Source organism: Rattus norvegicus, chromosome 2 (assembly GCF_036323735.1).
Source record: "Rattus norvegicus strain BN/NHsdMcwi chromosome 2, GRCr8, whole genome shotgun sequence".
Taxonomy (NCBI): domain Eukaryota; kingdom Metazoa; phylum Chordata; class Mammalia; order Rodentia; family Muridae; genus Rattus; species Rattus norvegicus.
The window spans coordinates 249851220-249874594 of record NC_086020.1 but is presented as its reverse complement, the minus strand read 5'-3'; the positions used below and the strand labels follow the sequence as shown (position 1 = coordinate 249874594).

At 40.3% G+C, this 23375-nt stretch overlaps 1 protein-coding gene across 13 annotated transcripts in view; it reads left to right on the top strand.

The window, feature by feature from the left end:
• Positions 1-23375, top strand: part of Lrrc7 (leucine rich repeat containing 7) — a 501827-nt gene that overhangs the window by 419673 nt on the left and 58779 nt on the right. For 7 of the 13 annotated variants that reach the window (XM_063281185.1, XM_063281181.1, XM_063281186.1 and 4 more), the window contains 5 exons: positions 4299-4410; positions 4613-4793; positions 6891-8571; positions 11931-12071; positions 20041-20160. In XM_063281185.1, coding sequence (XP_063137255.1) covers positions 4299-4410; positions 4613-4793; positions 6891-8571; positions 11931-12071; positions 20041-20160 — 2235 coding nt within the window. The remainder of the gene's footprint in view (positions 1-4298; positions 4411-4612; positions 4794-6890; positions 8572-11930; positions 12072-20040; positions 20161-23375) is intronic. The other 6 variants (XM_063281188.1, XM_063281182.1, XM_063281183.1 and 3 more) reach the window with 4 other exon arrangements.

Below are 23375 nucleotides of genomic sequence, written 5' to 3'. Positions count from 1 at the left end.
ATAGGAATCAAGAGAGCTGGTGACAGCAAAGCTTTCCTTTCCTGCCTTTTTCTTTCATGATGTCATCTGAAGTCTGTGTGCTCATTCCCAGCTCAGTGCATGACTAGTATGCCCTCACCCTTTAAATCTCAAAGGGCCATTCCTGATTAGTCTAACCTCCTGGCTTACTCTACTGCTTCTCTGTTTTTTTTGCATTGAACGCAATGATGACATTTACAATGACTTCGTATATTACCTTCAGACAGTTTCAGAGAATAAGAGTCATTTTTCTCTTGTGTAGTGTGTGATGATTCAAGTTGGAGTTTTTCAACTTTGCATTGCTGCCAAAGCCATCAGCTCTTAGTAAAAAACCATGCTCCAATTTTGGATTCTGACCTTTTGCTGGGCTAACAATGTGCTCTCCATACTCAACAACAAGCCACATGCCCTTCAGCAGCTGCAGAATTCCAAGTACACACCACATCCACTACAGTGTGCTGGGCTGCTGGGCTGTAAAATGCAGTGTTAAAAATATCAAAAGCATTTTTACTTAATGATACTTTCAAGTTATATATCTAGTAAGATAGAGCTACAAGCTGGGAGCATCTATATTCACACCAAATCCAGCACAAAAAGAGCACACAATAAATATTCGTGGAATAAAACAATGGATTAGTTAAGTCTAGTTTTATAATCTGACTCTCCATCCAATGAGAAGTCCATGGAAGGCTGGGTGAGTTTTTGAGGTTTTGCTGAATGGATTCATCTTTGTTGGCTACCTTGTGTAGTCACCCTTCATCTGTGCATTGAAGGAATTCCTGATGAATTTATCTACATATCTTTTTGAGATATGAGCCCTCTATATCTCAGCAATTTTTGCTATAGTGTCCATAGACTGAAATAATACTTCACATTTTCATAGAACATAGCTAGGTGCAACTTAGTAAATATAACCTCCTTTGAGGTCATTGTAAAAATAAAATGCATAAACTACGAAAGGAAATGTTTTCCCTTATTACAAATAACCAAAGCAAAAATATTAAGAAACATCAGATGCTAACCACATTTTCTCAAAGCTAGAGGTCATAGGAAACACAGCTCTCAGACGCACTAGCATTTAAGTTTTACTTTTTGATCATCACAGTCACCAAAATCCAGCTTACTGTAGATTGAGACCAAGAAAATGTGGCCAAATGTTGAAACCAAGTGCAACAGTGAGCCAGTGGTTCACATCTGTCTGGTTGTTCTCACATATTGCTGCCCTGAAATACGCTCTACAACCCATAATTCTCTGTGAGTTAGCAATGGCCTCCATGAGTACCTCAGAGCACAGTTTGGGAACTGTGGGAGAGGGTTTTTAAGTCTAGGAGGCAAGAACTGCTCTCTTGGATCAAATTTGTTGCTGACCTTAGCACGGGAGGTATATCCAGGCCACAATTTCTTTACCTCTAAAAATGTAAGTGCTAAGAGACCCTGGGGAGATGGACTAGGGTGACAATAGGTATTTATACACAAAGCTAAGCCCACCACTTGGTATAGAAGGCTAAAGTAAATGATAACCCCAGAACATTCCTCAAGGAAAAAAAAACCCAATTCCTGTCCTATTCTCTTTATTGTTCTGCATATATCTATCTGGATACCTACTTACTATATCTACCATAGTCAAAAATGATACAAGCCTATTTTCCGTCTACCGAGAAGACATATTATCTGCCTAATAATGAAAATCATTCTACTGTCCCTGAAGTTTTTTCTCTTGTTGCTTTTATTAACTCAAATGCTCAAAAATAAACTTTCATTCTTCTTGTCTCTTACCTTAGGATTCTCTTTCTTTGTGTTATTAAGAGCCAAGATTTTGTTTCAATAAAGGAAGGGTAATGGGATTAAAAAAGGAAAGGACATTTCAGCTTTTCTCTCTCTACTTCATTCTTCTCACCAAGAGACACATTTAGATGAATTTCAGATGAGCCATTTAACAAAGCTTTTTACTTTACCACCATGGAGGCAGCCTCAAAGCTTTGCCTTCCTCGGTTTTGAACAGGGCCAGAAACTCATACCCTAGTTGGGCCATGCAGAGCCCTGATCACAGCTTTAAAAAACTGATGCATAGAATCAAGATATCCTAAGCACTGAGTTGTAGACCGTGAGACAAAAGAAGTAATGTTACATTCTGTGCTGATGTAACTGCTTGATTTTGTTCTTGCATCTCATTTCTTTTATTTTGCTATTTCAAGAAACTCTTTTATTTGTATTACATGTCATCTAAGCATACCTCCTACCTGAGTTGTTTCACACAAATAAACTACCTTTACCTTCATAGACTAGACAGAAATTAATTAGCACTAATTCTATTTCCTACCACCTTCATCTGATGGATATGTTGGATGCAGGACTGAGAAGGCTTCACCTTGCCCAAGGTACCCGATTAATAAGTGATGAGACAGAAACAGGACACAGAGATGGTTCCCATGATTGACAGGTTGGCATGTCTTCCTCCTTGCACAGAAGTGCTTCTCCAGCTTGCATCTTCTTATAAATTCTTCCCAAGTCATTCACAGTCTTTTACTCTTTATTATACCAACTTAAAATTTTACTGTGCATTTTTTGCACTGAACTTAAAAACTCCATGGAAATGCAGATTTCTCTCTTCAACTCTAGGTTTTTCATCATCCTCTTCTCTTTGGGACCTCTTTCAAATCAGATTGTCTGTTTTAAGTCCCTGGTACTGGAGGCCTCACTCGTAGCCTCACTCTGAAGGGGGAACTAGCTGTGTGGGAATCCAAGAGAACCACATTTTAACGCTGAGTCTTGGTTAAGTGTTTTTGTGAGCCCAGGTCCAGTGAAACAGTTGAACTAATTGATAGTTCACTCTCCATCTTCCTTGGAATGCTATTCTTTTAAAAATTGATAAATATCAGAGAGGTGTTGGTTTTCCATGAGTAAATATTCTCATACACCCCCAAAAATAAGTTCAAGAGATAAAATTTTAGTTAAGAATTAAAGAAATTGATGTGTTTTTCTGAAATACTAGAAGCCTATAGCCTGCCCCTTTGAGTGTTTGCATCTGCCTATTTACACCAACCAAACACTAGACAAATCTTTCCAAATTCCTATTTTATCTAAGTAAATCCTTCTCCAACTCAACAAAACATTTCTACTTGTGTTAGTCCAGTGCTCCAAATTAACAAGATACTAACACACAGGTGAACAAACAACAAATAAAACCTTAAGTGTTCTTCTTTGAATTCAAATTATCATAAAGAAATTAACAGACACAGCTGTTATGTATAGAAAGTGGGAATTTAAATTTTGGCTCTCTTAACATTCTCCTGATACCTGTTTAATTGGGAATTATCTGAATTCTAGAAATTTAAACTCAAGGAATTTGTACACTGGGGAGACTGTTCACCGGCTGAGATCTCTGGTTGCTTTTGCAGAGGACCGAGTTTCATCAGCACCTACAGTGTTAACTCCAATTCCAGGAAATCTAATGCCCTCTTCTGGCCTCCACAGGAATTATGTACAAGTAGTGCATTTATGTACCATAAATTGAAATAAACCATAAAATGAAATAAATTGAGAGGGGTGATTTCCAAGCTTGTGGGACTTTTATATTGTTCATTCTTTATAATAAAGTCATATTCTGGCACCACTGCCATTTATTACATCCAACATTTGTTATGCAGTGAAGATTAAGTAGGTTGGAATTGGCCATGAAAATGCTAATAACCCAGGAAGGAGGCACAGCAGACCCACAGTGACTGCCAATACAGTCACCTGGGACACAGCAGGGATTGAAGAGCAGAGGCCAGGGGTGTAGGACTACTAGGCCACCAGCAAGATATTGTGAAGAGATAGAACAAAGATCTCACTGGTCAGCAATGCCCTTCCCACTTGGAACTCATAGAAGTTCAGCCTCTAGAATTCTCATATCCAGCATATATAACTATGAGCCACACTGCCTGTGGAGGGTGCAACATAATCCAATGCTGTGTTGAAATGAGATCTGTTCCATCTCAATTAGATTGGAAATTCCCAAAAGACCATGTTGTGTCTTTCTGGGAAACCTCCACAGTTCTTTGCACAGTGCCAGGCATACAAATAGCATCCAAAAACACATATAATGAATAAATGGGCTCATATAAATTAGAAAAATAATTAATGCTCAATTAGAGACACAAGGTTATTTTTGCAGTGCCCCGCGGTGAATTAAAGTCTAGGGCCGCATCTTTGAGTCTGAGCCAAATAAGATATTGCCATCTTGGTTAACCGTTATTTAAATGTTTACTTTCCTTGTCCTGTATTATTATATCTCTCAGGATTCTTTTGTTCATCCAGCTAATGAAATGAGGATTGGGGAACTTCACCCTTCATTAGCTGAGACCCCTCTGTACCCACCCAAACTTGTTCTGCTAGGGAAGGACAAAAAAGGTAACATCGTGAAGCCGATGTGGAACTGTGCCTGATGCATGTGCATGACAAACCGCCACTTATACATTATGACATGCCATAGTCTATAAGTACTTGCACATGTGTGCTTCTGACATTAATCCATACGGAATCTGCCTTTCATACTTCTTTTGTATCCGTCAGTGTTTGTAGCATTGTAACATGTTTCCCCTTTAAATTTCAGAATCAACTGATGAGTCTGAAGTTGACAAAACTCACTGTCTGAATAACAGTGTCTCCTCAGGCACCTACTCAGACTACTCGCCCTCCCAGGCTTCCTCAGCATCCTCCAACACCCGGGTGAAAGTGGGGTCCTTGCAGCCAACAACTAAAGATGCCGTGCATAACTCTTTGTGGGGTAACAGGTGTGTTGAGAATTCCCTCCTTCTGTGTTCCCAAATGCTCCTTTTCAGCAACTTTGACAAAGTGGAATCTGCTTAATTTTGGAATTGTGTTTGGCATGTGAGTGGCACAGAAAATAGAATATGCAGGTAAGTGTTTGGGCTCACCTGGGACTTTGGAGGGCATCAATGCCATCCTCCAGAGCCTGGGAGCCATGCAAGGTCAGTGGGAAAAGACTCTGGAAACTCAGTGGGAACTAAAAGCTTGAAAGTGAAAATGTGTGTTTGACCATCCCTAATAATGAATATATATTGGATTATAAGTATGCATAATTCAGCATTATTAGCAAATGAATTCATACATTCTCAGGAAATCAGGCATATGCTGGAAGTGGCCATTGGCTATTATGTGCTACTAGGCTGATGCCATAGTACAGACAATATTATAGACAATGCCCAGGTATACTATCTATAGGCCAATAGAAGAGTACAAAATCATGAGAAGGAAGAAATCTTAAGGGAGGAGGAAAGAAAAGGCAACAGAATCATGTGACAAGAAGTGAAAAGGAACACTTGGAGAAGAAGAATAAAGGAGAGGACCAAATTAGAACAAAGTCTAATGGCAAAGATGCTTTTTATGCTATTTGTAATTGATTATTTTATTTATTTACATTCCAGAGATTGCCCCCTCCTGATTCCCCCTCCCACAGTTCTTTTTCCCATTTCCCCCTCCCCTTTGCCTCTAAAGGGTGCCCCGCTTCTTACCCCCGAGGAATCCCCCTTCCCTGGTGCCTCAAGTCTCTGCAGGATTAGGTACATCCTCTCCAACTGAGGCCAGAGAAAGCAATCTTCTGTTACATATATGCCAGGAGCCTTACACCAACCTTCATATGCTCTTTGGTTGGTGGCTTAGTCTCTGGAAACTCCTAGGTGTCCCAGTTAGTTGAGATTGTTGGTCTTCCTATGGGATTGCCATCCCCTTCAGCTCCTTCAGTCCTTCCCCTAACTCTTCCATAAGGGTATCCAACCTCACTTTAATGGTTAGCTGTATCTGCATCTGTCTCAGTCACCTGCTGGTACAGCCTCTCAGAGGACAGCTATGCTAGGCTCCTATCTGTAAGCACAACATAGCATCAATAACAGTGTCAGGCCTTCTTCCCCTCCCCACCCCCATGAGATGGATCCCAAGTTAGACTGGTCACTGAACAGCCTTTCCCCTCAGTCTCTGTTCCATTTTTTACCCCTTCATTTCTTTTAGACAGGAACAATTCTGGGTCATAAATTTTGACAGTGAGTTATCAACCCCATCGCTCCACTTGGGGCCCTGACTATCTACTGGAGATGGTCTTTTCAAGTTCCCTCTCCCAACAATTGGACATCTTGGCTAAGGTCACCCCCATTGAGTCACAGGCGTCCCTCACATCCAGGTCTCTGGGACTTTCTAGAAGGTCTCCCCAGTCCCAACAAATTAATGAAATAAAGCAAAACTGGAGAGTTGGCCTTATCTGAAGACAGCTTGCACTCATTAGAAATACCAATCATTTTTAAGTTCTCTCATCTGGTGGCTTGGAAGTGTTCTGAGTCAGAAATTCTAGGGATAAGTAGTAGAAATCCCCTTACCAGTCAATCTTCAAAGACCATGGTTGAAAGAGCACTTACTTCATTCAATCACCCATTTAGCCAACATCTATCCTGAGCCCAGAAAAGACCTTCCTCCTCATGTTTGCATTCTATGGAAAGACCTAAGATGGTATACAATAAGTACACTAGTCAGTTTCCTAGTGTGCTACAAAGTCATGCTTACTCAGAAGATATGAAAGTCAGAGCATGTTAAACTGGGCTGCTGCTTCTTCTTCTTCTTCTTCTTCTTCTTCTTCTTCTTCTTCCTCTTCTTCTTCTTCTTCTTCTTCTTCTTCTTCTTCTTCTTCTTCTTCTTCTTCTTCTTCTTCTTCTTCTTCTTCTTTTTGGATGGTGGACATGAAATAATGTGACTTTACCATAAGCCAGGTGGGGATAAATGAGCTATACAAAGGCTGGTGGTGTTCACTGTTCAATATTCTTCTTCTAGAAAAGTCACCTCTTCCCTCTTGGTCATTTTTCTCCTCCTGCTTATGTTCACAGGATTGCACCACCTTTCCCACAGCCTCTAGATGCAAAGCCATTACTCACCCAACGGGAGGCTGTCCCTCCAGGGAACCTCCCCCAGCGTCCTGATCGGCTGCCAATGAGTGATGCTTTCCCTGACAACTGGACCGATGGCTCCCATTACGATAACACAGGTTTTGTCTCCGAGGAAGCCACAGGCGAGAATGCCAACAATAACCCTCTCTTAAGCTCCAAGGCTAGAAGCGTACCTGCTCATGGGCGCAGGCCTTTAATCAGGCAAGAAAGGATTGTCGGTGTTCCCCTGGAACTGGAGCAGTCCACCCACAGACACACACCAGAAACAGAAGTGCCTCCTTCCAATCCCTGGCAGAATTGGACCAGAACCCCCAGTCCATTTGAGGACAGGACTGCTTTTCCCTCCAAATTAGAAACAACCCCTACTACCAGTCCCTTGCCTGAAAGAAAAGACCACATGAAGGAGCCTACAGAGACACCAGGTCCCTTTTCTCCAGGAGTGCCATGGGAGTACCACGACCCCACCCCCAACCGGAGTCTCGGTAATGTCTTTTCTCAAATCCACTGCCGCCCAGATTCGTCTAAAGGTGTTATTGCAATTAGCAAAAGCACGGAGAGGCTTTCCCCGCTCATGAAAGATATAAAGTCCAACAAGTTCAAAAAGTCCCAGAGTATTGATGAGATTGACGTCGGTACCTACAAGGTCTATAACATTCCACTGGAAAACTATGCCTCTGGAAGCGATCACTTAGGAAGCCACGAGCGGCCAGACAAGTTCTTGGGACCAGAGCACGGCATGTCCAGTATGTCCAGGAGCCAGTCGGTACCCATGCTGGATGACGAAATGCTCATGTACGGAAGTAGTAAAGGCCCACCCCAACAAAAAGCATCTATGACTAAGAAGGTCTATCAGTTTGACCAAAGCTTCAATCCACAAGGAGCGGTGGAAGTAAAAGCAGAGAAGAGGATCCCACCCCCTTTTGCACACAATTCTGAGTATGTACAACAGCCCGGTAAAAACATCGCCAAGGATCTCGTCAGCCCCAGAGCCTATAGAGGATACCCACCCATGGAGCAGATGTTCTCCTTTTCCCAACCATCTGTAAATGAGGATGCCATGGTGAATGCTCAGTTCGCCAGCCAGGGGCCCAGGGCAGGCTTCCTAAGGAGGGCTGACTCCCTGGCCAGCTCCACAGAGATGGCCATGTTCAGAAGGGTCAGTGAGCCCCACGAGCTGCCCCCTGGTGACAGGTATGGCCGAGCAGCCTATAGGGGAGGGCTGGAAGGCCAGAGCAGCGTTTCAATGACTGATCCCCAATTCCTCAAGAGGAATGGCAGGTACGAAGATGAGCACCCTTCATATCAAGAAGTGAAAGCGCAGGCGGGAAGTTTTCCTGCTAAAAACCTTACCCAGAGGAGGCCACTGTCTGCCAGGAGCTACAGCACAGAGAGTTACGGGGCCTCCCAAACCAGGCCAGTTTCAGCTAGGCCTACCATGGCAGCCCTCCTGGAAAAAATACCATCTGACTATAACTTGGGTAACTATGGTGACAAGACATCAGATAACAGTGATATAAAGACAAGGCCCACCCCTGTGAAGGGAGAGGAGAGCTGTGGCAAAATGCCGGCAGACTGGAGACAGCAGCTGCTTAGACATATAGAAGCTAGAAGGTTAGACAGGGTATGTCTGGCGTTTCTTTGTAAGAATTCCCTCCTGCCTTGGGTTTTCCTTTCCTGGAGTCTCTGAGCACATGTGGTAGCGCATGAGTTACAGGAATGAGAGCTCCCAGAATTTTACTTTTATCTTGTGGGGGAGATGAGTTGCAACAGTTTGCTGTCAGTGTTGCTAATGCTTTCTGAGAAGTCATGACTGCCAGGTGAATTACTTAGCAAAGATAGCCTAAATATTGTTGGTAAGAAAGAATTTAACTCTATTATCTGGGATGGTGCTTCGATGTTTTTCTAGCCATGAAAACAAGGCCGCCTCTCCCAGGACCCAAAACTGTTCCCAGGTGACCTAAAGAGTGTTATTTTTATTGAGTCTATAAAAAGTGAGTATTTTACCCTTTTCCACATGGACTCACTTATATTAAACTCAGGCTTAATTTGTTTATAAAATTTTCACATATCTACAGCTAAGGGACAACTGAAGTTATTACTTCTAATGAGCAATAATCTTCCCAGCAAGTAACAGAAAAATAAAATAAGCAGAGATTAAATGCCCTCCTACACACTATTTTATTCGATTAAAAAATCCTGCCATTTGCAATATTGGCTTTTATGTGGAAGGAAATTCTAAACTTCAAGTCAATCTACAAACAACAAATGCAGATAATGTCTCAAGAAGGACAACAAATGAAAAAATTAGTGTGTATAATGTAGCAAAACAAGGAAATAAATCCCAAATTAATCCTAATTCAGTTAAAAATTGAGTCATAATACTGTGTGGAGTGAACAGAGATTTGGAGAATTAAAAACAGAAACAGAAAAATAGTGCGAAGCTTAGAATCAGCTCTTGTTGTCTGCCTGAATCTCTCTAAGAGAAACCAGGAATTTTATTTTCTAGAGTTTTGGCCGTCTGCACCATCGTTCACTGAGCCTTTTGGCTCTAGGTCAGAAGACTGTATGTGCCCCAGACTCACGTCAAAGTTAAGGATTGTTTGCAAAATGGGTCCTTCCCCTCTTGTGTCTTCAAGTTGGGTGTTGAGTATTTTACCCACCAGGGTGCTTCACACAGTCGCCTCAGTTGTATTTAATGTTCTGCTTTTATAGAGCAAGTTCACTGTGTTAAGTCTTTCATTTTAAATCTGATTTGTAGGCTGTGTCTACACGACAAGGAAACAATTTCCCTAGAGAAAGAATGAACTCACAAATGTGGCTGTGAGCATTAATTTCTCAGCATGAAAATTAGCTCTGCCTTGCAAAGTATTTCATCAAAATGTTTCAAATAAGTATACTCCATCTCTTTGAAGGAAGCTTTGTTTAAAAAAGTCTCATGGCCAACGTCATAGGAGACACCTGGCCAGATGGTACATGCTTTACCTCAAGTTATATCCTCACATAAACAGGTAACTTAAGGGTGAACATTTAAGGTCCAATAACACAATCCAGTCAGGAACTCTGGCCTCGTGTAGACATGACCATATACAACAGGGTAATATGAACTAAGAGAGGTTCTAAGAGGGTATGGGGAGCGTATGTAAGATGGCTAGTAATTGGAAACAGAAGAATGAATGGAAACAAAGCATAAATGGAATGACAGGTGTGACGTATTTGTTCTCATCAATGGTGTCCTGGATAGATGTGTCCCACACACGTTGAAATCAGACACTAAGAAGTAGGTGACTCCTGTAGCTGGAGAGAGTATAGGGGTGGGTTTGGATAAGTAGATCTGAAGGTCCTGCCTGAGCCAGATGGCTAACATGAATTTATCTGTGGTTTTTTTTTCATTGTTGTGATGACACCTCCCTTTTCTATTGGGTTCTGTTTGTTTATGATTCTCTGGTTCCGGCACTAATTTTTCAGAGCAATTTTGATATATATTCAGTTGTTTCCCATTTGATTCAAGAAGTTGAGTTACTTCAGACCACCGCTCCAAGCCACAGTTTTCTAGGAGCTTTCTTCTGCTTTATTCCAAGTGGCGTTTCCCTCCCTAGTCCGCTGAGTTACTCAGCAGTAACTCAAGCTGCGTCTCCTTTGAAATCTTCTGGCTAATCTCCCAAATGAGTTCATGGTGCCAGAGCACATATCATAATGTTAAATAGTTCTGACAGAGCTGAGCTCTTAACATTCTGTCCACAATCAGATGACACCAGAAATTCGGGGTACTTCTTTCTTCCGAAAGCTGTCCAATCCTGAGCAAACAGTAATTCCAGCAGCTACAAGGTCTTTGTGATTTCACATAAAAGCCAACTGCCTACAGATCTGCTCCAGCTATAGGCTTAACAGTCCAACATGGACTTGGCAAATATCTCAGTTGTTGGCCTTGGAGAGACAGCTTTCAAGTACTAGAAAAAAGGTACCATTTTCTCCATTCATCACAAAGGCTTCCATAACAGAGCCCCTCTGTGACCAAGAATAAAACATGAGTCCAAGTGTCTGATATTGCTTGATCTCTATTGGACAATAGGGAATTAACCCCGAACAAGAAGAAAAAGTTGAGAGTCTTTTTCACTTTTGGCACGGTAACAGGGAACTTAAGTCCCTAGGCCTTAACAAACTGAATTTGCAGACAAGTGTTATGTCTAGTCATCTCCCTCCATAGCTCACCAAACTCTGGTGGGAATAGCATCCAGCCATTAGTTCTCAATGGTAACTAAGAAAATGTCTACTGCATAAAATAAGAGAATTACTGACAGAAGCAAGCATTGCCAATGACTGTGTGTCCACTGAGATTGAAAGTTGATGCCAGGCCATCTTAAAACATCTTAACTACTGAAGAGAAAAATTTTAAAAATTACAGTTCATTAGTACCTGATGAAGGATATTCACAATATAAATGTTGCCAGAGTACTGTGCAGATATTTGATGCATACTAAAATAAAAAGGGAATAGCATCAACCATTTTTAAATTATAACTGCCCTTAAGGCTGCCTCACATTAGCTCAGGCAGAGTTAAAAGTTAACATCTGTCTTTTATATATGTAATCTGACAATGTGAGACACTGAGATTTATAGCAGAGGGGATCTTATTAAAAAACCTCACTGTTCAAATTTGCAAAACTAATAGACTACTGCAGATGAACAGTATTGTCTCAAGCCAGGATCATGGTATCTAAGAGACAGACCTTAGGCTTGATGTAAGAGTAGGTGTAAACAGTGTTATCTTTGCTCTTGTCATTTCTGTAGCTCTGGACGGTACTCATTTTGTGCACAACTAACCCTGTTACTGTATGCTTTTGTCTGACTGAGCGCATGTTTATAAAGAGTTACTGTTTGCCCGCTTACAGTTCAATGTTATGAATTTAGATGTGTTCATGTAATGATCCGTTTGTGGAGCCCGTGTTTACATCCTGTCACATGGTTATCTCCTCTACTCAGAACGCTGCTTACAAACACAACACAGTTAACCTTGGCATGCTGCCCTATGGAGGTATTTCAGCAATGCATGCAGGCAGAAGCATGACTTTAAACTTGCAGACTAAGTCTAAATTTGACCTTCAAGACCTACCTCTTCAGAAAGTAAGTATGGACTGCCCTACATGTGTCAGCATCCCAAAGCCACTTGATGTTTGTTCACCTGATGTATTTAGGCTATGCATCCAGCCCTGCTTGTTACGGACTCTCCATGGTCCGAAAGCACCAGGAAATGATGTAGAGCCTGAGTCCGTAGCTGCTCAGTGTTTACTGTAGCTGATGATTACCAGACTCTTGCTTTTTGGACTGAGCAGGCACATGGCTTTTGAGATTGCTTTAAGCATCATCTTTCTACTTATTTTTTTATTCTTCCATGGTTTTCTTTCTTTTGTGTTTACACATTTATTGTTTACTGTTTTGGGGATGACCCCTGTCCTCCCTTGGTGAAAGAAGCACTCTGAGAACAATGCTGAAAACTGGTTTTGGTCTTGGGTGGTTCCTTTAGAAGGCATAAAAGTCTGACTGGGCATGGAATTTAAATGCTTAGCACCTGTAAATCCTTTTTCAAGTCCACGTTCCTGGTAGAGATAGAGCACAGGTGGAAGAGATGTACATTGTAACAAGTTCATGTGTTTCAAACAAAAATGTAGACATATTAGCAAGGAAATAATACTGTATATTAATGAGAGAAAGAATTCCCATTATTAAGGAAACATTTTTTCTTGTTCAGTCAGCACTGAGAATGCCCGCTTCAGTCAGCTTAGACTGATTTATGCTTTTCTGTTACAACAAAGTAGAGACTAATGAATCATTTTCATCCGGTGACACTATGCCTGTATGTTAATGTGGTCCTTTTGTGGAGGAAGCAACTCAAAATAGGAAAACAGTGAGAGCAGCCTCCTTTCTGCTTTCTGAAGGGAATTAAATGTGGGACAAACTCCCATGGCTTTATGCCTCACACTCACTGTTAAATGTCTGGTAATATTCCCTACTCTAGATAACTTAATTCATGCTTCGGGTAGTGTAACATAGAGATTTTATACTGACAACTTTAAGTGCATGCACATGAGAGTACACACACATACACACACACACACAGACACACAAACACACACACACACACACACAGAGAGAGAGAGAGAGAGACAGAGACAGAGACAGAGACAGACAGAGACAGAGACAGACAGACAGACAGACAGAAACCAAAGCCTAACTAAACTGTAAACTTCCTCATTCTCCAGGGGATGACCAGTGGTGCTTGCTAATGCTCTCTGCTGACTTTTCTTGAGGTCAGCAATATCTTGTAGTCCTTAAACTCAGAACTGGGCTTTTGTGCAGTTAATTTATTCAAGCCAGCACAAGTTGGCTCTAGCATGTCATCAGCCATTTTCTTGACACCTCTTATATGTCCAAAGCCTTCATCCTCTTTCCACCTAAAACCAACTTTCTTATCCTACCCACACTCATGTATGGATGAGCTGTCACAACTGTAGCCCCTTCTGCAGGAGGACTTGGGAAGTAATGCAAATCAGACTTTGAAACTAGAATAATAAAATTTCAGAAAAATTCACAAGCAGACTAAAGAAATCTTGGTATGAAGAAAGCCACTGTTGGAGCCCTCTGAAAATATCTAATAGCAGCAAGCCCATTTTGAATCATTCGGGGTCTAATTACTTCTCTTTGAGCTATACAGTGATCTAGATTCATACGGTAACTGAGCAGCAGCAGTGCACTTAAATGTGTCTCTGGTATCTCAGTTATTCTCCAGATATGAGTTAGGGACAACTGCCCTGGTGTTAGCCTTGTGGTGTGGTGGACCTGGAGAATAGATTCGTTACCTCTCACTGGAGTTACGTCACACTTAGTAACAGCAATAACTCAGAGCTATATTTGAGGACCTCAGCTATCCTCTCTCAAGCACAAATAGAACCTACACAAAAGTAAGAAGTCCTTCTGGAAAGCACAAAAAATTGCAACACAGCAATTAAAACACTGAAAGACTTCAAAGTAAATTACTATTAATACATTATCTCCTACATGGAGGAGGAGTGGTAAAGGGAGGAGGAAGAGTAAAAAAGCCATTTCTAAAATTACCAGCTACGGTCTATGAAAAATGTACACTACCCTACTGGCATGTAATGAATTTGAAAGCATTTAAGTACAAGTATTCAGAACGAAGTCAAATCTGTGGTTAAGTCAGTTCAACCTATCTTCCATTCCATAGGTTACACCCTATTCTGCCAGATTCATCTCCTCTGTGGAGCTTGGATTTGCAAATTTGGTGAGGTTTTCTGCCAAACAAGAGAGTTGGTCTATTTTTATATACTTTTAAATTAGCATACAAGGAAAGGGATGTTACTATGGCACTTTCAACTACGCTATACTCTGACCTGTCCTCCCCTCTACCTTCTTCACTTCCTTCCTCCCTCCTCTAGCAGCCACCTTCTGCTTCTGTCTCACATGGGTTCTATTATGCATGCTTTCTGTTTTCTCCACCCCCTTAAGATTTCCTCATACTCTCTCATGATCCCACACATGCACAAATATAGACACACATATACTAAAATCTGTACATGAGAGAAAACGTGCAGGGTTTGTCTACATCTACTTCACCACTTCAGTCTGTCCATTTGCAGTTTCTGACCAACTGCCATAACTTCAGGAGCCACGGCTAACTGTTTTCATGATATCGTATGCTTCTTCTCAATCCTTCCTGCCAAACAAGAGCATATTCAACATCCATTTTCCTTCCTGCAGAAAATGACTCTCAGGCATCTGGGGCGGGGGGGAGCATGATGTTTCCTAAGGAATGTAACAGAATGTGAAGCACACATTTGTAGGAGTGGTGCCCTTCCCAGGGAACACTATTGGCTACAATCACACATTGTAGGCACCCTCTCTGCCTCCCAAACCTGGCATCTTGCCTCAGGAGGAGGGAGTATTCTAATTCCCTCCGAAGCACTGACACTGTCCTTAAGTAAATTCATAATAAGTTATTTAAATGACAGAATTGCTTGTAATGAAAAGCCCTGACACCTCGCAATGCTTGCACAGCATATGTCCAAAGGCATGGAGAGGAAAGATATGTTGGTCAAGGGCACAGGGAGAGAAGACATATTGGTCAAGGGCATTGGGGGAAGGCATGCTGACCAAGGACACAGGGAGGGAAGACACTCTGATCTTCTTGAGTATTTTGAACATTTCTAACTCATCTCTATTTATTGCATGCCAAGTCAAGCATACATTTTTCATGGGTTAAAGCCAACTATAGTCTTTCTATTCTGTAAACAATAAATGATAATTTCATGAAAGTCTTTAAGATATTTTTGAAAATGCCACCAGATACAACAAAATTAATAATAAAAGTTAAGATTATTCATTAATTTGTTAACATTTCTGCTGAACTTGAAATTTTAAGAGTGCTTATGAACTAAAATGTTGACATGTAAGTCAGACCTAAATTATAAGACACTGATATTTCCTATTTATGTGTCCATTCATTCATTCATCCTTTATTTGCTGCCTTTCCAAAAAGCATTTGAGTCAACTTTCTATGATGTTTTAATGGTTCATGTGCTTTTTTTGGATGTGTTCTACTGTAACAAGCTTAGCTATTGTCTTGAAACGTTATGTTAATGGAAAAGGATAACAGTATAAGAGAATGTCAGTTCAAATTTTATTTTCATTGCCTAGATTAATGATAGAATGATACATTGGGAGAAAACAAAGGCTGAGAAACACTGAGAACCCACTCTGTCTCTCTGGTACCACAAGGTACTTTAAGGATGGTTTTCTTGCAACTCACAAACCTAAGTGGACATATTTAGGAGGTTATGAGACAGACTGTAGACTGGAGCTCACAAAACACACAAACATATCATGTGCTTTACTGTCATGCCCCTGGTACCCAGCATAGTAGTAGAGGGAATTTAAATCTGACTCTGCCTGGTACCCCCCCTTTCTACCAAAGGCAAAGCCTTTTCACAGTTTGTAACTCCGGACATTTTCATTTTCATTCATGACTCCAAGTAGTCAATACAGTTCCTTCACATACCTTATTATCCAAACAAACATGAAAGTTGATGATGTGGGATATAATAAATGGAGTATCTTAACTGACCCGATGACACATGATTCTGTAGGCACTGCAGGAGAAATGTCTCAGGTTATCTGATCTAAGCGAAAGCGAGTGGTCATCCTGTACTTTGCCAGATCCTTGTACTTCCTGACTGTTCAGTCTCACCAGAATGTGCCTGGTGACATGATAGTGCATACCCCAAGCGTCACATGTTAACCATGCTGACAACTGCACCATCACAGAACATCAAAGCTGGTGAAGAAACACTGGCCTTTGCTAATGCCAGCCCAGGGTGTGGCTACCAAAATAAACACAGTAGCTTCCACAGAGCTAAAGTTACATCCGCCACCCGTTCTTCTTCTAGAGTTTATTACTGTAATGTTACACCTTAGAATCTTTTTATTAGTTACTAAATCAGTTCGTTGCTGTCTAAGAAACTCCTGGGTTACAGAAATATAGTCAGTAATGTTTGCCCTGACTATTTTTAAACTTCTGGGCTCCTTTTTCACTGGACCTATGCAGATGACTCAGGACAGGATGACTCCATCACCGTAGTCCACCCTTATAAGGGCCAATCCCCATTATAATTATGAAAAAAAAGCCACCAGCCTGCAAGTGCACACAGTCCTCACAGACAGAGGCTAAAATGAGCAAACAACGTTAGTATCAGTGTGGATGATGTCTCATCTCTGTTATGGGCTAACATAGTCTTTTAAAACCATAATTACAGAGACTCTCCCTCGCAATCTAGTTGCCTTTGTCATAAATATCTCTTCTCAAAAGCTTGCTGGAATGCAGAAATAGTTTCACTAAAATTACTCTGGACAGATTATTTTTCTAGCTTTTCTTGTTTTTGTTTTTATTATTAGGTTTTATTTATTGACTTGTATGTTTGCTCCAGTTTAGGCATTTTGTTTTGTTTTGTTTGTTTTGTTTTGTAGAAGGTCTAAGTACATAGCCCATGCTGGCCTCAAATTTATGATCCTCCAGCTTCAGCCACCCTCCTAAGTGCTGAAATTATAGGCATGTGCCACCATGCTTCTTGGGACTAATTAGCTTTTAACAATTCTTAAATCTATGGAAATGTCCTTTGCAAACCATATGTTAATTACCTAACAAAATAGAGCCTTGTGTTCATCAAAGATGTCACAAGAACTTGGCAAAGTGTCAAAACCTAATGCCATTCATTTATTTTCTCAAGCAAGATGGCATTACATATAATTTCACAAGCATGCTTCACACCACTAATTACCAGATGAACAAGGCTAATGATTCAGCTATGCTCATTTATTCATGCTAATGCTATGTATGTATGTATACATACATATACATTTATCCATTTGTGTACATCATGTACACAAATACATGTACAAGTATACTCACACAGATGCACACTGAAGGCTCAACCAGATTAGAAATTACTTCTTTCACTAGACATTTATCATCATCCCTAGTCCTCAGACTCCTCAACACTAAGTCTCCCAATAGCCACAACAAACTTTGGAGTCCATTTTAGTCAGTTATAGTCCTTATCAAACTGTTTGCTTTTCCACTAAATCACACTGGCTATTCCCTCTGTTATTCCAATAAGCAAACCAGCAAAATCCAACAGCTAAGGTCCTGTGCCCTGTGTGTTTCTTTATCTTCTGGAGAATTTTAACAGCTAGACAACAAATTCATTTACAGCATTTATCCTTTGAGAAACAATATGGGCACATTTCACTTTTCAGTCATCTCCTTTCACCACCCAACATCAATAAGTTGTTTCCATGGTTTTTCTGTTTCTTCAGGCTTTAGTGCCTCACTTAGGAAAATCAAGACCCGGCTCGTTCTTGAAATAAGGAAAATGCTTTCAGAAAGCTCCACTGATTTTACTGGGTAGTGAGAAAGAATCTCTTTAATAATCCTGTTTGTTTCTGTCCCTTTGTCCCTGTAATATGAAAGAATTAGTGTGACCATTAACTCTAATTTTTAAAAAGAGACAAATTAAGTTATAAATTTATGAAGAACCAAGGTCATATGTCAGGTTTTTGAGAGAATGGAGCTCTACCTTTGCATTAGGCCAAGAAGAATTGTGCCATTTTTGAATAACTCTCAGTGACTATTCAAAATAGGACCATTCATTTCTGGGCAGGTAAGAAAACGCGTATGAGGAAATACATATAAAGATAAGAGTGACTTGAACAGGAAAAGGAACCTGGTGTAGAATTCTGCCACCTCTCAAGAATGTGTCTGACACACAGACAGCCAGATGACAGGTTATATTATCCCTCAGGGCAGAGGACCCAAGCCAAAGGGACACAGGTACTGAAAATCCAGTAGAAAAAAAAATAATCAGTGGTTCTTGAGTGTATGAATATTAACTACTTAATATTTGAACTCTGATTTGCCATATTTTAATGTCTAGAAAACTTGTGTGTGGGCACATATGCACACATCAGTCTAGAAAGAGTAAAGAATAGAAATCCATTTCAAGCATCTATCAGATAACTATCTCGCTGCTTTCAAAAACGTGTTTTTCTTTTTTCTTTTTTTTTTCTTTTTTTTTTTTCGGAGCTGGGGACTGAACCCAGGGCCTTGCGCTTGCTAGGCCTAAGCGCTCTACCACTGAGCTAAATCCCCAACCCCCCAAAACATGTTTTTCATATGTGTCACTCTTCATTTGATTTTTTTAAAACACAAATTCACTCTTGACATGAAGGTTTACATATAGAAAACTTTTTTGGTAGGTTTTTTTTTTATTTCCGATGGACTTATAGAAGCAGCATTTACACAGTCAAAGTAAAAGGTGAAATTTGAGCTATGTCCTTTTCATTATGTCTATTGGAGGGTCTGTGAGACACTCTTACTGTGAGCCCTGTTAATTTTACTGTATTTCCTGGCAGTTCTTTAAAAACATGTATGTAGTTAGAAAGGAGGTTATGGAGTTGCTTTTTAAAGTAGTAGGACTACTCAGTGTAGCCAGATGAGGCCTGACAAGCAGCTATCTGTGACAGTTATGAAGGGAGTAGCTGACCAAGACTGAAGGGCCCACCTCACACAGAGTACAAGCAAGCAAGAGCCAGGCTCTGCTACCACAGATTCTTCAGAATATGGACTGGTGTGGGCAGCAACAGAGTCATACAGGGATTCCCAAAAGGACAAGCAGAACTCATGTATTCTGGAAGTTAGAAAGGAAGTGAATTTGTATACACGCCCCAAACTGTTGTCTCTCCAATAGAAGCTATAGGTCTCACCGTTCTAATAGTATATGATTGCTTAATGTTAATCTAGATATAGTATAGATCATCTCAAATTATATAAGATCAATATTAATAAAGACAGGGTATTCCTGTTTGCTAAAAAAAAACCACACCAAGAAATCAAATATTTTTAAAATTATTAATTTAAATTTAATATATAAGTGATGCATAAATGAATTTAGTAACCAGGACAGTGATGGCTTACTTGGTCATGACTAGCAGCTGTCTGTTGATAATGCACAGTGCCAAGCATCTTCTTCTGCCAGTGCTGATCCTGCCAAGGATTGGTAGAAAATACATCCTTACAAAATCACATCAAAGACTGAAATATCATGTTAGGCTATGGCCTGGAATATTGCACATTCCAGTCTATGAATTGCATGATTTCGATTTATATAATAAATGGTAAGCTCAAACTAAAGAGGCAAACTAAACAAGCTTTAAAATGTTGTGGGTGTTTTTAGAGCATTGATCAATTTCATTCTCATTATCTTTATTCCGGTATTATAGAGAACCTAAACTTTAAAATTCAGTAAATAACTCTGAGATGGTTGCTTTAATCATATTTCTCATTGTTTCCAAAATAGTTGTCAGTTTAGAATTCTTACTCAGTAAATAGCATATAATAGTATTTCCAGTTAGGATATATGTTTTATATAATCAAACAAAATTAATTTTACCATAATTGTTAGGGACTCTTTTCAGAAAACTATCGTAAACATCACTAAAGAATGCCATACCATTTTCGCAATAGACCCCGTCCCAGCAAAGCAACATTTTAGACAATGGACAAGAAGATGTCTCTCCTAGTGGCCAATGGAATCCTTACCCACTTGGGAGGCGGGATGTACCTCCGGACACCATTACTAAAAAGGTAATCAATTTCAAGTTAACACAAACCATGAAACTCACACATCCATTGTAATTTGTAGTCCATATCTTGTGTCTTAACATCATTTCTAACCTGATGGTAAATTCAGGCTAAATATCCTGATACTCGAAGGCTTCTGGTCAACTGTCAGTTCATTGAAGAGAATGGAAATAAACAGCCTGGTGCTCAGTTAGTAATAGGTGTACGTCAGTAGGCTGCCCTTCTGCAGACTCATCACTTCTAAGAGTACCTGAAGACATGCTTTGAAGTGCAAGCACAGAAAGATGTGTTGCATAGACTTCATCCAGCTTTGACTTCAACAGTGCACATAACCAACTTTCATAAAATTAAACTTATCCTAAAAATGTTGGTTTGCCGCATCTAAAATTGTAACAGGGTCAGCGAGCTGCCTTGGCATGTAAAGGTGCTCTCCTTCAAGCCTGACTACCTGATTTTGATCCCCAGACCCACATAATAGAGAGAGAAAGACTATTCCCACAAGTTATCCTTTGACAAATACATATGCTTTGTGCCACATATATGGCCACACACAGGTTCACATATAAATTAATCTGTAAATAAATACAATAAAATTGTTTAGAGTTGCAAAGGTAACTCACTGAGCAATGGTACATACACTACGTGCTAAGCACTTGCTTGGAGAAGCAAAGATGAATATAAGCCTCGAGAATCTTTTAACCTAATGAGTGTAGTGAGTGGGTCAGACATGATAGCTCACCACAGCAAAGGAAAGGAAAGCAGCAACATATGAGTGAATGGGGGTTCTGTGCCTCTTACTGTGATTTTTTAAGTTCTTACAAACCAATAAAAGAGGCAAAGACCTAATTTCTAAATTAATAAAATACGAGCAGTCCTGAGAGGCTAAATCAGTCAGCATTACATCAAAATTAAACTCTTAGCAATCAAGGAACTGGGTTCAGTCCATTTCTCATCTGCTATGCCGGCTAAGTAAAAAGGACTGGGGCACACAAAGCTCTTCATATGCCTAAGAATGCAGGGCGCTACGCCGGTGGTGACCCATGATGCAGTGTAGTTGAGTAAGCAAAGACCTGCTCTGAAGTCTCTAAAATCATTAAACTAAACCTTAAGCGTCATTCAATGTCATGGGACATTTACCAAGAAAAGGGGAGGGGGGCAGATTCAATTGTCTGTCGGCAACAAAGTGTGTAAATTTGCTGTTTTCACAAAGGAATATTTTACAGAACTGAACAGTGAGTAAATTTGGTTATGACTGTGGTTATAAGCTCTAAAAACATAGCCAGAAATATACTGAGCAGGATTAGGTCTGTGCATCTCTGGTCTAAGACATGAGGGAGAAAATTATCTTTATGAGGACACGGTAAGCACTGTATTTAGAACTTCCGCATACGTCTAGGGAGAGCACTGGGTGAGACTCTTCCGCTAGCTGTGGTTCTCACACTAGAGTGTTGAGGGTCCAGTGACGTCACGCTGTACTACACTCGTAATTTACCTAAAGTGTAACCTTTGGGACTTTGCCTCTGATGAGTTTAGTCAGTCTTTAAAGATACACATTTTTTTTTTCCGGAATCTCTGGTGAGTCATTGCCTTGCAGACATCACGCATGCGCTTGGGCAGCCCACTATGATCTGTGACCATTCCGAGATAAGGACGCCATTTGGGAAGGAATTAAAGGGACCTAAGGACAGGGACATAGTGTCCAAATAAACAGAAAATAAGCAGAAGCCAAATCATATGTGCTGTATCCTGTAGGAAATGAAAAGAGGAACATGGAAACATTTTCAAAGGGAAATGGCAGGATCCGATTTTTATTTAAACAGTTCTCTGATGGGTTTTTCCAGGGAACACACTGCAAAGGAGAGAGCTTAGAACCAATGAACAAGCCAAGAAGCCTCTCTGACTCTTCAGAAGAGAAAACATGGAAACATAGCATATAGAGAAAAGGGATTAGATGCATTAGAAGCCTGACAGGACCATCTCGTGAAAGAACCTTTCATGAAATCAGAAAGTGAGCTGGGACTGAGGCAAATTCGATGAACTCTTATAGAAGAGCCAGTTATGGTACATTTTCTAGGAAATCAATCCAGCAAATCTTTTCTACGCTATGGAAATAAGAATAAATATGTCAGTGCTGGAGAGATGGGTCAGCAGTTAAGAGCATGTATTGTTCCGATAAAGAACCTGAGTTCCATTCACAGCAACTGCCTGCATCTCTAGCTCCAGGAAGATCCATGCCTTTGGCACCCTGTGGACCCCTGCACATGCATGCACACACCCACACAGAGACACGCGTGGTTAAAATAATTAAGTAAACATCTTTAAAAGAACATGTTACTTGGGTTTACTATATCTTGATAGTATATAGTTAACATAGGATGGATGGAGAAATGCTAAAGAAGAGAAATGAGACTGTACTAAACAGAGAGAGGAAAGAAAGAACAGAGGGGGAATGGGATTGATCTACTGCTAGATAAGAATTAAATAAGGCCCCAAACTCTATGAAAATAAGGCACTACAGAGGCATGGATATGGTAATAGCAAGAAAGGAAGACAGTTTTGAAGACGGAATAACTTTCCTTCTTATTACTCCACTTCAAATATTTGTTTTGATAACCTAAAAGACCAGGATGATATAGCCCTATCAATTGCTTTTAATGTTAACTGGATTGTGTAAACATTTTTAAAGCTTGCTCTTTCTAGTATTCACTACAATTATTCACAAAAGTAAGGTAGACGGGAGCTTGTGAAAATATAGTCAAAAAGCGAAGTGACAGGTGAATAGTGGGTCTTTAATGTGACAGTCATTGTTCTCGGTTCCTATAGGATGTGCCAGTATTCTTATCAGAGCACACTCCTTTATTTCCTGATGCCAGTATGGCCATGCAATAGCCACACATCCAGGGGACTTTTCTTGTCCCCACTGACTCTGAGTCGTCCCTTTAATAAAAGTCTAAACCCAAAAATTATCTACTAGATAGCTATCAAGTCAAGGTAGAAAATAAACTCATCGCAGATTAAAGCAATAGAAAGGTGTTGGATTAAAACATTTCATATATCAATCTTTGGCACAGGTGACACATAGTAAAATATTATTCTCCTTCAGAAATTTGAGAAAATCATGTTATCTTTGCTTTGAGAAAAATCTAGAAGCAAAAATACAAGATTAATGCAACACCACAAGAATGCCCATGACTCACTCTGTAGCTAGGAGACCTAGG